General features: G+C 43.7%; 1 protein-coding gene across 3 annotated transcripts in view; it reads right to left on the bottom strand.

The window, feature by feature from the left end:
• LOC139415878 (H(+)/Cl(-) exchange transporter 5-like) overlaps nt 1-8,599 on the bottom strand; it is a 39,051-nt gene extending 30,452 nt beyond the window's left edge. The window contains exons 1-2 of one of the 3 annotated variants that reach the window (XM_071164011.1): nt 8,561-8,599; nt 6,539-6,691 (exon numbers count right to left, since the gene is read on the bottom strand). In XM_071164011.1, the coding sequence (XP_071020112.1) occupies nt 6,539-6,683 (145 nt within the window). In that variant the 5' untranslated portion in view covers nt 6,684-6,691; nt 8,561-8,599. Of the gene's footprint in view, nt 1-6,538; nt 6,692-6,776; nt 6,853-7,210; nt 7,298-8,560 lie in introns of those variants that run through there. The other 2 variants (XM_071164012.1, XM_071164010.1) reach the window with 2 other exon arrangements.
• Between the last annotated feature and the right edge of the window lie 5,088 nt (nt 8,600-13,687).

The raw sequence follows: 13,687 nt of genomic DNA, 5'->3' as shown, positions 1-13,687 counted from the left end.
TGTGACTCAGAGGTGATCCTAACAGGTAGTGTGACTCAGAGGTGATCCTAACAGGTAGTGTGACTCAGAGGTGATCCTAACAGGTAGTGTGACTCAGAGGTGATCCTAACATGTGGGAACACTTATGTAAATGTTTTTCGTTTCCAGTAAATTTGTAAAACATGTTTTCAGTTTGTTATCATAGAATAAGTCAAAGGGTATGAGAATACTTTCTGAATGCACTGTGTTCACATGTCTGTTTTGTGTTGTCTATATACTTCCTGTCTAGGAATCTAAACAAAACATTCAGGCCATGGACTGAATCTATAGTGGACAGACAGGGCTGTATTACTTTCAACAGTACATTCGGAAAGTATTCAGACCCCTTGACTTTTTCCACATTCTGTTACATAGCCTTATTCTAAAATACCCCATAATGACAAAGCAAAAAAAACAGTTTGTAGACATTTTTTGCATATTTATACAATTTTAAACTGAATTATGACATTTACATAAGTATTCAGACCCTTTACTCAGTACTTTGCTAAAGCACCTTGGCAGCGATTACAGCCTGGAGTCTTATTGGCACAGCTGTATTTGGGGAGTTTCTCACAGTCTTCTCTGGAGGTAAATGTTTACTATTTTTAATACATTTGCAAACATTTCTAAAAACCTGTCTTCGCTTTGTCATATGGGGTATTGTGATGTCATTATGGGGTATTATGATGTCATTATGGGGTATTGTGATGTCATTATGGGGTATTGTGTGTAGATTGATGAGGGAGAAAAAAATGTATTTAATCAATTTTAGAATAAGGCTGTAACATAACAAAAATGTGGAAAAAGTGAAAGGGTCTGAATACTTTCTGAAGACACTATAAAGCTGAGGGCTCAACACTGTCCATGGGTATTACCTTCTGGAACATACCTCATCTACAACCTGATTCTGCTGTAATAAAGAGGAACAAAAACGTGTCATATCTATGATCAGATCACAATGAGACTGAAGAAAGGTAGGTTGCAGCTAAACAACGTGGAGATGGAAACGGCCACTGTGGTTCTATTGTCACTGTGGGGTTCAACTATCTCAGGTGATGACAGGACACGCCTGGCTGGTTTCTAAAGGGAAGAGAAAGTATGTCTGTCTGCCTGGTTGGCATCTTGGGAGTTTGACATTTTGTCAGTGCTTGCAAATGTGACCTGCTAAATAGTTTCATTTGTCAAATTGCAAGTACATGTATTTGATCATTAGTAAACCAAACTTGAATGGAGAACTCAAGTACTACCCTAAACCAGTTACATAGAGACACACAGCACAGCAGGCCAAGCTTTACAGGAGGTTGCTGAAGGAAGAGATGCGCCTACAGTACAACAGGCCAAGCTTTACAGGAGGTTAGGTGAAGGAAGAGACCCACCTACAGTACAGCAGACCAAGCTTTACAGGAGGTTAGCTGAAGGAAGAGACACACAGTACAGCAGGCCAAGCTTTACAGGAGGTTAGCTGAAGGAAGAGACACACAGTTCAGCAGGCCAAGCTTTACAGGAGGTTAGCTGAAGGAAGAGACACACCTACAGTACAGCAGGCCAAGCTTTACAGGAGGTTTACAGGAGGTTAGCTGAAGGAAGAGACGCGCCTACAGTACAGCAGGCCAAGCTTTACAGGAGGTTTACAGGAGGTTAGCTGAAGGAAGAGACGCGCCTACAGTACAGCAGGCCAAGCTTTACAAGAGGTTAGCTGAAGGAAGAGATGCGCCTACAGTACAGCAGGCCAAGCTTTACAGGAGGTAAGCTGAAGGAAGAGACACACAGTACAGCAGACCAAGCTTTACAGGAGGTTAGGTGAAGGAAGAGACCCACCTACAGTACAGCAGACCAAGCTTTACAGGAGGTAAGCTGAAGGAAGAGACACACAGTACAGCAGACCAAGCTTTACAGGAGGTTAGGTGAAGGAAGAGACACACCTACAGTTCAGCAGGCCAAGCTTTATAGGAGGTTAGGTGAAGGAAGAGACACACCTACAGTACCTGAAATCAAATCCCACGCTTGCACACACACACACCAGATGAAGGGCTACCCAGGAGGAAGACCTGCATCACAGCAGCCTCTGCTTCAACCCACAGTGTTAAAATAGCTGATCTGAACCCCAAAATCTAGGTTATAGGAAAGCCACAGCTCAGGCCAGGACCACAGATGAGCAAACACACACACGACCTTAAAAAAATAAAAATAAACTAATTTTTTGTGTTAATGATTCTAACTTGAAGTGACACTCTACAGGCCTGTTTCCCCGGCAATAGATTCTCCATTCAAAGTCATTTTTAGAACAAAAATGTGTTCCGGGGAAACAGCCCCACTGAGTTGAGTGATAGAGCTCCTCAGTAACATCAGCTCAGCATGCTGAATCAGCTGACAGAAGAGAAGTTTAAAAATTAACAATTCATCTCATTGCAACAACCTAAAAAAAACTCAGTGCAGCAGTGACTCACATGGACTCCGGACCTCCAGCGCGCGCGCACACACACACACACACACACACGCGAGATGGGGTGGATAATGGACTGTAAATGGTAGCAATAAGCAATCTATGTTCCACTACTGATAAGACATAATAAAATACAATTACGCAGTTGTGTAATGAGGACAAATATTATTGGAAACAACTATTTCAGGCAATTATCATTCTAAAACATGAAGACCACACAGCCAGCGTTACGCGTGCGAGCGTTTGCTAAATAACTGTACACATACATGTTATTCAATCAACACCGCTGGCGAACGTCTGCGTGGCTAGGCGCTAAAATAAAACGTGGTTCCATTTGTGACGCGCTGCAAGTCCAGTTGGAGGTGGTAAAGCACCTTGAAACTCCTTTGGGATAGGGGGCAGCATTTTCACGTCTGGATGAAGAGCGACTGACATGCCCAGAGTGAACTGCCTCCTACTCCCAGTCCCAGATGCTAATATATGCCTATTATTATTAGTAGTATTAGATAGAAGACACTCTGAAGTTTCTAAAACTGTTTGAATGATGTCTGTGAGTATAACTCATCTGGCAGACAAAAACCTGAGAAAAAATCCAAACAGGAAGTGGGAAATCTGAGGTTTGTAGTTTTTAAACTCAGAACCTAGGAGGAGGTGAGGGCCCTCGGAGTGTGGTGTCAGGAAAATAACCTCACACTCAACGTCAACAAAACTAAGGAGATGATTGTGGACTTCAGGAAACAGCAGAGGGAACACCCCCCTATCCACATCGATGGAACAGTAGTGGAGAGGGTAGCAAGTTTTAAGTTCCTCGGCATACACATCACAGACAAACTGAATTGGTCCACTCACACAGACAGCATCGTGAAGAAGGCGCAGCAGCAGGCTGAAGAAATTTGGTTTGTCACCAAAAGCACTCACAAACTTCTACAGATGCACAATCGAGAGCATCCTGTCGGGCTGTATCACCGCCTGGTACGGCAACTGCTCTGCCCACAACCGTAAGGCTCTCCAGAGGGTAGTGAGGTCTGCACAACGCATCACCGGGGGCAAACTACCTGCTCTCCAGGACACCTACACCACCCGATGTTACAGGAAGGCCATAAAGATCATCAAGGACATCAACCACCCGAGCCACTGCCTGTTCACCCCGCTATCATCCAGAAGGCTTCCCTGTAACGCACAGCGTTGAGATTGCCTGCAGTGACAACAAGCTCAGTCTGATGATGCTGTGACACACCGCCCCAAATCATGACGGTCCCTCCCCCTCGATCCCGCTCCAAAGTACAGGCCTCGGTGTAACGCTCATTCCTTTGACGATAAATGTGAATCTGACCATCACCCCTGGTGAGACAAAACCGTGACTCGTCAGTGAAGAGCACTTTTTGCCAGTCCTGTCTGGTGGGTTTGTGCACATAGGCGACATTGTTGCCGGTGATGTCAAGTGAGGACCTGCCTCTCTTAGCCTATTGTGGACAGTCTGAGCACTGATGGAGGGATTGTGCGTTCCTGGCAGTTGTTGTTGCCATCCTGTACCTGTCCCCTAGGTGTGATATTCAGATGTACCGATCCTGTGCAGGTGTTTTTACAGGTGTCTGCCACTGCGAGGACAATCAGCTGTCTCCCTGTAGCGCCGTCTTAGGCGTCTCACAGTACAGACACTGCAATTTATTGCCCTGGCCACATCTGCAGTCCTCATGCCTCCTTGCAGCATGTCTAAGGCACGTTCACGCAGATGAACAGGGACCTTGGACATCTTTATTTTTGGTGTTTTGAAGAGTCAGTAGAAAAGCCTCTTTACAGTCCTAAGTTTTTTCATAACTGTGACCTTAATTGCCTACCGTCTGTAAGCTGTTAGTGTCTTAACGACCGTTCCACGGGTGCATGTTCATTCATTCAGCATGGAAAACAGTGTTTTAAACACTTTACAATGAAGATTTGTGAAGTTATTTGGATTTTTACAAATTATCTTTGAAAGACAGGGTCCTTAATCTTACTCCCTTCCATCAAAAGGTTCTCATACGCTTTCTGTCCCCAAGACTCCCAATCCATCTCATTGGGAATCCACCAGCCACACTCTGGCTAATACTAACTGGGAGACACTTCCCTACTCTGGAAAACTTACTCATAGTATAGAAAGTGTGTTGGGGAGAGGGGCTTGGGAACCAGCCTGTGATAGGTTGAGGGGCTTGGAAAACAGTTTCTGATAGGCCAAGGGCCTTGGTGGCCTTGGGAAATAGCTTCTAATAGATTAAGGCTGGGGTTTTGTGTAATGGCTGCTGTGTGACATGGGCTGTGTGACCCAATGAACTGTGACAAAAGTGAGACGTGGGGGAGGCTCTTGTGGTTGCCTGGCTCAGTTTCATTTAGATTCTTGGTAGACTAGCCCCTTGCTCTCTAGGCCCTTTACAGTCGGTGTTCACAGATCTATAAATGGACAGGAGTAAGAAATATGGTATTGACTACATTTCCCTCATATAACAGCCTGTAGCCCCTAAAATGAAACGAGTCCAATGTGTTAGTCAGGATCCCAGAGAAACAAGGGGAGGGGAGGGGGGGGTAGGTTCCAGTAAGAGATGTCGTAAGAGGGGAGTCATGCTGAACTGAGGAAGGAAGGAGGGTGATTTGTACAGGCTTAGATGAATGAGAAGGCCACAAATCGCACAGTTCAAAATGCTGCTTTGGCAACACAAATATATACTTGTGTGATGCCAATAATAAAGCATGTTGAATTGAGTTTAATAGAGAAAAAAAGTACTGCATTAAACTCCCCCTCTATCGGTCTGCCTCTGTCCCCCTCACCATCTCTCTCTCCAACCTTCCCCCTCACCTGACCCCGTGGAAATCAACATTTAGTCTTGGTCTTGTAACAGCGTAATCTGGTGTAATTATTGACTGACAATTACCACGGTAACAGACGGGTGATAGGGGAGCTGTCGCTAGGCTACGCAGATGAACATTTATTCCAAAGGAGTATGAAGTTTAAAGAGCAGTTTAAATTGGCGATTTACATATCAGAGAGCAAGGAATATATTATGTTATTAGGAATATATATATTGGAAATACTAAGGACAGAAGACACTAAATGATTCCATGTGAGGACAGAAGACAATACATGATTCATGTGAGGACAGAAGACAAATGATTCATGTGAGGACAGAAGACAAATGATTCATGTGAGGACAGAAGACAATACAGGATTCATGTGAGGACAGAAGACAAATGATTCATGTGAGGACAGAAGACAAATGATTCATGTGAGGACAGAAGACAAATGATTCATGTGAGGACAGAAGACAAATGATTCATGTGAGGACAGAAGACAAATGATTCATGTGAGGACAGAAGACCATACAACATAGTGGAGAAGCTTCTTTGTGAATGAGTGGGGTGAAAGGGTTAGAATCTGACCACAGACCAGACTCATGGGTACTATCCACAAAGCCTCGGAGTAGGAGTGCTGATTTATGGGGCAGTGGCCTTGTGGACAACATTCCCCAACCTCTCCACGTTTTTCTTTTTTTAAACTGGCCGTTCAGTACAGCACCGTTTCCTTTCAATTGAATGTTTCAGAAAGCAAAAAGGTACTGAAGCAGCCCAGAAAGTGGGGGACCAAGTTCCAGGAGTTTATTTTATGCTGTTAGGTACACACCCCGTCCCGTACACTGATCCTAGCATTTCGCTACACTCGCAATAACATATTCTAATCATGTGTACCTGACCAATAAAATTTGATCAGCAGTCGGAGTGAGATGCTATTCGGAGTGAGATGCTTTACGGATATGAGCCCTGGCCTGACCACAGAAACAGAAAGACACGTTTCAAATAAGGCTTAATAGGGGCTGTGACATCATCAAAGAATCACCAGTATCCAGGCAGCGTTAGGCTACTGTCAGAATGAATGAAGAATCATGCAGCTGCATGAGGGCGATAGTTTATCAAAGTAGTCTCTGTAGACAACTGTCATGTCTTGAATTAACCCCACTCGAGAAGACCCAAAATACAAACAGACACAGCAATGACTCCCCTAATATAATTTCATAGCGTCTAGTTCTCTCCCCCGGTAGTGTAGGCGCGTACCTGAGCCGTATTCGGGGTCTAGAGGTGGCACGTCCTCCGTGCTGGAGAAATCGAGCGTGGCTCCAGCTATATCGACCAACTCATCATCGCTAGCCGGGTTGTGAAGGCTTTCATAGGTCTCGTTGCAAAACCCAGCGTTGTCCATTCTAGCGCCTATAAATGGAGTAAAAAAAATGTTTCGATTATACGTTTCTTTCAATTAACATCTCCATAAGTATTAACTTAAAGTTGCATATACCTCGGTCGTTATTCGATGTGTATTTTCTATATAAATTCTTCCAATATCGAAACATTGCCTTGAAAAACAATGATAATCTCGCTACAACTGTTCTCCCCGGCTTGACTAATGTCTAGTTCACCAGACAAGAGAACGAAGTTAAATACGGTTTGACATATCGTAGGCTACTTCCCCTTTACACAAATACAGTTGTCGGGATGTATTTAGCAATTGCAACCCAATGCCCTATATATCGCTATAGAGAAGGCAAAACATTTTGCTCAATCAATAGATTTCTTGATATCCTATGCTGAAGACAAACACTGGTGGGTCGTAAAAAATGCAAACGATAACAAAACACAACGATATAATCGATTATCCACACACACGCTCCACTTTTCTAACGAATAACAACGTCCCTTCCCTGAAAATGGTAACATATGTTACACGTTTACCTTATAACGGAGTAGGCTAAACTTCACAGGAGACCAACATCTATCTATCTAACCGTAGCTTCTCACACGTCTGGCTGCTGCTGCTACCTTGTAACTGCTGATGTACCAACATTAGTGAATGAGTCAGTAAGCAAGTTACAATGTAACTCTAGACACATGATCACCTGATAAGCGGATACAGTAAACTAAGTGCTGTTGCTACATTTGTAACATTGTCTGCAACAGCTGATTATTGTTACACAGTTTAAACGCTTTACCGTTCAGGCTAGTGTTAATATTGTATGGTAATCCCCCCCGGATCGGGTTATATTAAGATCAATTCTAGACTACTCTATTTTACTAAATTGACATTCCCTACACGAAATACAATCACAGCAATACATTTGTATGTGTGCGCTTAGCCAAGTTGTGACAACGATTGATTAATTATTTCTGTAGACAAATGACTACATTTCCTGGTCTGCGTTCAGTACGTTTTTGCGTTCGCTTTTGTAGCACTAAACAATCGTTTGAACAACTGGGAGTGGTTGGGGAACGCTGTCAGCGGCTGGCTGGTCAGCATGGCCACTGCAGTGTTAAACACGTCACTCGTCGCTTCAAGACACCGCGTCACACTCACCAAACGGGACAAAACGTACATCAAAAGTTCAATAATGTACAATCACGTTTTGGTGGAACGTGTCGAGTACAACCCGTTCCGCAACGTAGCAAACATTCATGCGAACTTGAAGTTGTTTGTTTCTTTGTAATTGTTTGAAGTTGTTTGTTTCTTTGTAATCCGACGTCTACGGAAAACGACGCTTCAGTTCTTACAAGTTAAGATTCAAAACATATGCAGAATGTTCAGAGCTTGCCATAAACCTATGTCATCTTCTTTGGAATAGAAGTTGTTCCCGTTGGTTGTTTGTATGTCTTTTGTTCAGACAACTCAGGTCATAGCCTAGGGCACACCGTTTTTAAATGTAACAAAACGTTTTGTAACTGAAAATAAACGTTTCGGACATGTTCAGCTAACTCCCTCCCCGTTTCATTCTGTTTGGTTTCTAATGAACATGACACCGACTGATGTTGACGTGACAGTTTCAAGCTACCAGCTGAAGAAACCGTGTTAGTGGCACAGAGTAGGTTATCGGGGATCCTCAGGTCCGCTAAAAGGATCAACTTTCAACTTGTCTGTTCTTCTGACTCACCCCGTTTACAACAAACATGCAACAAGCAACTGTTGGCAAACCACATTTATCATACTGAATAACCCCCCCTCAATATCCTATTCTACTGTATTGAATATGAACTCAACGAATATAATAACATGATAACTTTTCTATAAGGGAACTAAAATACTGTACTTACAATAACTTCTGTGCAGTTGCCTACCAACACAACTGTTGATTCCCGTTCTTACTGCACGTGAGCGCGAAATAGGGACACCTTGTGGGGATTTTAGGCATCTTCTTCCGTAGTCGAGTTGGTGCCTTCTTCCTTGTAGTCTCTCCCTCTATTTTTCTTTCCCTCCCTCCTGAGTTAGGTCAGACCACTTCCTTTCCACAACCCCCTCATAGCAGACCGATGTTTATAAGTGTTTCATTAAGGCAGGTATGATAGATGGATGAAGGAGAGGAAAGAGAGACGGAGATAAAAAGAGAGTGTGTGTCAGGTTCATCATGTCTGTGTCCATGGAAGTATAATCAGCTGTTTCTCCCTCCCTTTACCCTCCCCCACCCACATTTAGGAAAACAAACAAAAGAATTCTGCCTTGCAGGGTCAAACTAGTCGGAGGGGGGGGGGGGGGGGGGGCTTTCTTTCATTTGTCTTTTCCCTTCTTTCTTCACCTCTTTCTCTAGCCAGGCAGAAACGGGTCAAATGTTGGAAGGTACTCCCTGCTACACTAATAGTGATTCCATAGCTGTGGGAAGTAGAGGTGTTGAATTAAAACAAATATTAATACAAAATACTTCCCTCGCAAAAAGTAGTGCACTAGGCCTTTCCTAGTCCTGTATTAGCTGACACCACTAGTTGAAGGTATACTCGGGTACCCTTTTATGGGAATTGCGTATTCTCACTTCTTAATCCCCACAATGCATTATCAAAATAGTGTATTGGGAGGTATAGACCGAATCAATTAACAAGGCTGATGGAACAGATCAGAATGTTTAAAAATGTTGATCAACTGTTATTTCTTCACATTCTAGGCGCAGCAATGTGAACACGGTGTAAGGCCAACGCACAAATGTTCCAGAATGCATTTTTTACGGGAAAACGCCATTCTAAAATGCACACGGCAGCGGTTTCATGAACAGAGATGTTAATATCCATTCGAAATGTTGACAGAGGCGAGGATCTAAAGATGATACAACTATCATAGGTTACATCCCTGTTAGTGAGCATTTCTCCTTTGCCAAGATAATCCATCCACCTGACAGGAGTGGCATATCAAGAAGCTGATTAAACAGCATGATTATTATTACACAAGTGCACCTTGTGCTGGGGACAAGAAAAGGCCACTAAATGGTGCAATTTTGTGACAACACAATGCCACAGCTGTCTCAAGTTTTGAGGGAGCGTGCAATTGGCATGCTGCCTACAGGAATGTCCACCAGAGCTGTTGCCAGATAATAATGATTTTCCCATCTCAGGGAAGATCATCTGTGTGCTCGTCTTCCTCACCAGGGTCTTGACCTGAATGCAGTTCGGCGTAGTAACCGACTTCAATGGGCAAATTCTCACCTTTGATGGCCACTGGCACGCTGGAGAAGTGTGCTCTTCACGGATGAATCCCAGTTTCAACTGTACCGGGCAGCTGGCAAACAGCGTGTATGGCGTTGTGTGGACGAGCAGTTTACTGATGTCAACGTTGTGAACAGAGTGCCCGGATGGGGTTATTGTATGGGCAGGCAAAAGCTACAGACAACAATCACAATTTAATTGTAATGATGGCAATTTGAACGCAGAGATGGAAAGGCCCATTGGCCTATCCTGAGGCCCATTGTTCTGCCATTCATCCGCTGCCATCACCTCATGTTTCAGCATGATAATGCATGTGCCCCATGTCGCAAGGGTCTGTACATAATACCTGGAAGCTAAAAATTCCCCAATTCTTCCATGGCCTGCATACCATACATGTTACCCATTAAGCATGTTTGGGATGCTCCAGTTCCCAACAATATCCAGCAACTTCGCACAGCCATTTGAAGAGGAGTGGGACAACCTCCACATACAGTGGGGCAAAAAAGTATTTAGTCAGCCACCAATTGTGCAAGTTCTCCCACTTAAAAAGATGAGAGAGGCCTGTAATTTTCATCATAGGTACACTTCAACTATGACAGACAAAATGAGGGAAAAAAATCCAGAAAATCACATTGTAGGATTTTTAATGAATTTATTTGCAAAGTATGGTGGAAAATAAGTATTTGGTCAATAACAAAAGTTTATCTCAATACTTTGTTATATACCCTTTGTTGGCAATGACAGAGGTCAAACGTTTTCTGTAAAAACAAGGTTTTCACACACTGTTGCTGGTATTTTGGCCCATTCCTCCATGCAGATCTCCTCTCGAGCAGTGATGTTTTGGGGCTGTTGCTGGGCAACACAGACTTTCAACTCCCTCCAAAGATTTTCTATGGGGTTGAGATCTGGAGACTGGCTAGGCCACTCCAGGACCTTGAAATGCTTCTTACGAAGCCACTCCTTCGTTGCCCGGGCAGTGTGTTTGGGATCATTGTCATGCTGAAAGACCCAGCCACGTTTCATCTTCAATGCCCTTGCTGATGGAAGGAGGTTTTCACTCAAAATCTCACGATACATGGCCCCATTCATTCTTTCCTTTACACGGATCAGTCGTCCTGGTCCGTTTGCAGAACAACAGCCCCAAAGCATGATGTTTCCACCCCCATGCTTCACAGTAGGTATGGTGTTCTTTGGATGCAACTCAGCATTCTTTGTCCTCCAAACACGACGAGTTTAGTTTTTACCAAAAAGTTATATTTTGGTTTCATCTGACCATATGACATTCTCCCAATCTTCTTCTGGATCATCCAAATGCTCTCTAGCAAACTTCAGACGGGCCTGGACATGTACTGGCTTAAGCAGGGGGACACGTCTGGCACTGCAGGATTTCAATCCCTGGCGGCGTAGTGTGTTACTGATGGTAGGCTTTGTTACTTTGGTCCCAGCTCTCTGCAGGTCATTCACTAGGTCCCCCCGTGTGGTTCTGGGATTTTTGCTCACCGTTCTTGTGATCATTTTGACCATTGAGCCCCAGATCAAAGGAGATTATCAGTGGTCTTGTATGTCTTCCATTTCCTAATAATTGCTCCCACAGTTGATTTCTTCAAACCAAGCTGCTTACCTATTGCAGATTCAGTCTTCCCAGCCTGGTGCAGGTCTACAATTTTGTTTCTGGTGTCCTTTGACAGCTCTTTGGTCTTGGCCATAGTGGAGTTTGGAGTGTGACTGTTTGAGGTTGTGGACAGGTGTCTTTTATACTGATAACAAGTTCAAACAGGTGCCATTAATACAGGTAACGAGTGGAGGACAGAGGAGCCTCTTAAAGAAGAAGTTACAGGTCTGTGAGAGCCAGAAATCTTGCTAGTTTGTAGGTGACCAAATACTTACTTTCCACCATAATTTGCAAATAAATTCATAAAAAATCCTACAATGTGATTTTCTGGATTTTTTCTTCTCATTTTGTCTGTCATAGTTGAAGTGTATAAAATTGAGCACACAACCGTGCAATCTTCATAGACAAACACGGGCAGTAGAAGGGCCTTACTGAAGAGCTCAGTGACTTTCAACGTGGTACCATCATGGGATGCCACCTTTCCAACAAGTCAGTTTGTCAAATTTCTGCCCTGCAAGAGCTGCTCCGGTCAACGGTAAGTGTTGTTATTGTAAAGTGGAAATGTCTAGGAGCAACAACGGCTCGGCCGTGAAGTGGTAGGCCACACAAGTTCACAGAACGGGACCGCTGAGTGCTGAAGCACATACAAATCATCTGTCCTCGGTTGTAACATTCACTACCGAGTTCCAAACTGCCTCTGGAAGCAACGTCGGTACAAGAACTGTTAAATCGGGAGCTTCATGAAATGGGTTTCCATGGCCGATTAGCCAAAGATCCCCATGTGCAATGCCAAGCGTCGGCATTGGGTGGTGTAAAGCCCGCAATTGGACTCTGGAGCAGTAGAAACGCGTTCTCTGGAGTGATGAATCACGCTTCACCACCTGGCAGTCGGACGGACAAATCTAGATTTGACGGATGCTAGGAGAACGCTACCTCCGCGAATGCATAGTGCCAACTATAAAGTTTGGTGGGGGATTAATGGTCTGGGGCTGTTTTTCATGGTTTGGGCTAGGCCCCTTAGTTCCAGTGAAGGGAAAGCTTAACACTACAGCAAACATTCTAGATGATGCTGTGCTTCCAACTTTGTGGTAACAGTTCTGGGAAGGCCCTTTCCTGTTTCAGCATGACAATGCCCCCATGCACAAAACAAGGTTCATACAGAAATGGTTTGTCGAGAACGGTGTGGAAGAACCTGACTGGCCTGCACAGAGCCCTGACCTCAACCCTATTGAACACCTTTGTGATGAATTGGAATGCTGACTGCGAGCCAGGCCTATTCGCCAAACATCAGTGCCCAACCTCACTAATGCTCTTGTGGCTGAATGGAAGCAAGTCCCCAGAGCAATGTTCTAGTGAAAAGCCTTCCCAGAAGAGTGGAGGCTGTTGTAGCGGCAAAGGGGAGGACCAACTCCTTATCAATGCCCATGATTTTGGATTGAGAAGTTCGACAAGCAGGTGTCCACATACTTTTGGTAATGTAGTGTATGTAACCAACAGATGCATATCTGTATGTGAAATCCATAGATCAGGGCCTCATGAATTAATTTCAATTGACTGATTCTCTCATATGAACTGTAACTCAGTCAAATCTTTGAAATTGTGGCGTGTTGTGTTAATATTTTTGTTCAGTGTATTACACACACACACACACACACACACACACACACACACACACACACACACACACACACACACACACACACACACACACACACACACACACACAGTCTCTCTCGCTATTCTTCATTTCCGCTCTGTTTACCTAACTATTAGTTACGCTAAATGACAATATAAATCACAACAACTCATGAACACACACACACACACACGACTCGAAACACACGGTAGTTGAAATAGTATTATTAATTATGGTACTCGTCTCACATGTTTTTTTTTTACAAAAAGATTTTTTTCAATAAATCAAATAAAAACAACAGAAAACAAAATACACAGCCGTATAATTCTAGATTCAGGAGTAAATCCTAACCTGACTAAGGGAATTTTCAATTTAACTGTACGTTTGGATTGGTCCCAACCCTATAATTGCGAAATTTTATAATACAACGATAAACAGTACAGTAGGCTGTAATACATGTCAATATACACAGGTCTCGTCCCAAACGGGACCCTCTTCCCTACAT

Source organism: Oncorhynchus clarkii, chromosome 9 (genome assembly GCF_045791955.1).
Source record: "Oncorhynchus clarkii lewisi isolate Uvic-CL-2024 chromosome 9, UVic_Ocla_1.0, whole genome shotgun sequence".
NCBI classification, from domain to species: domain Eukaryota; kingdom Metazoa; phylum Chordata; class Actinopteri; order Salmoniformes; family Salmonidae; genus Oncorhynchus; species Oncorhynchus clarkii.
This window is presented reverse-complemented; position numbering and strand designations above follow the sequence as displayed.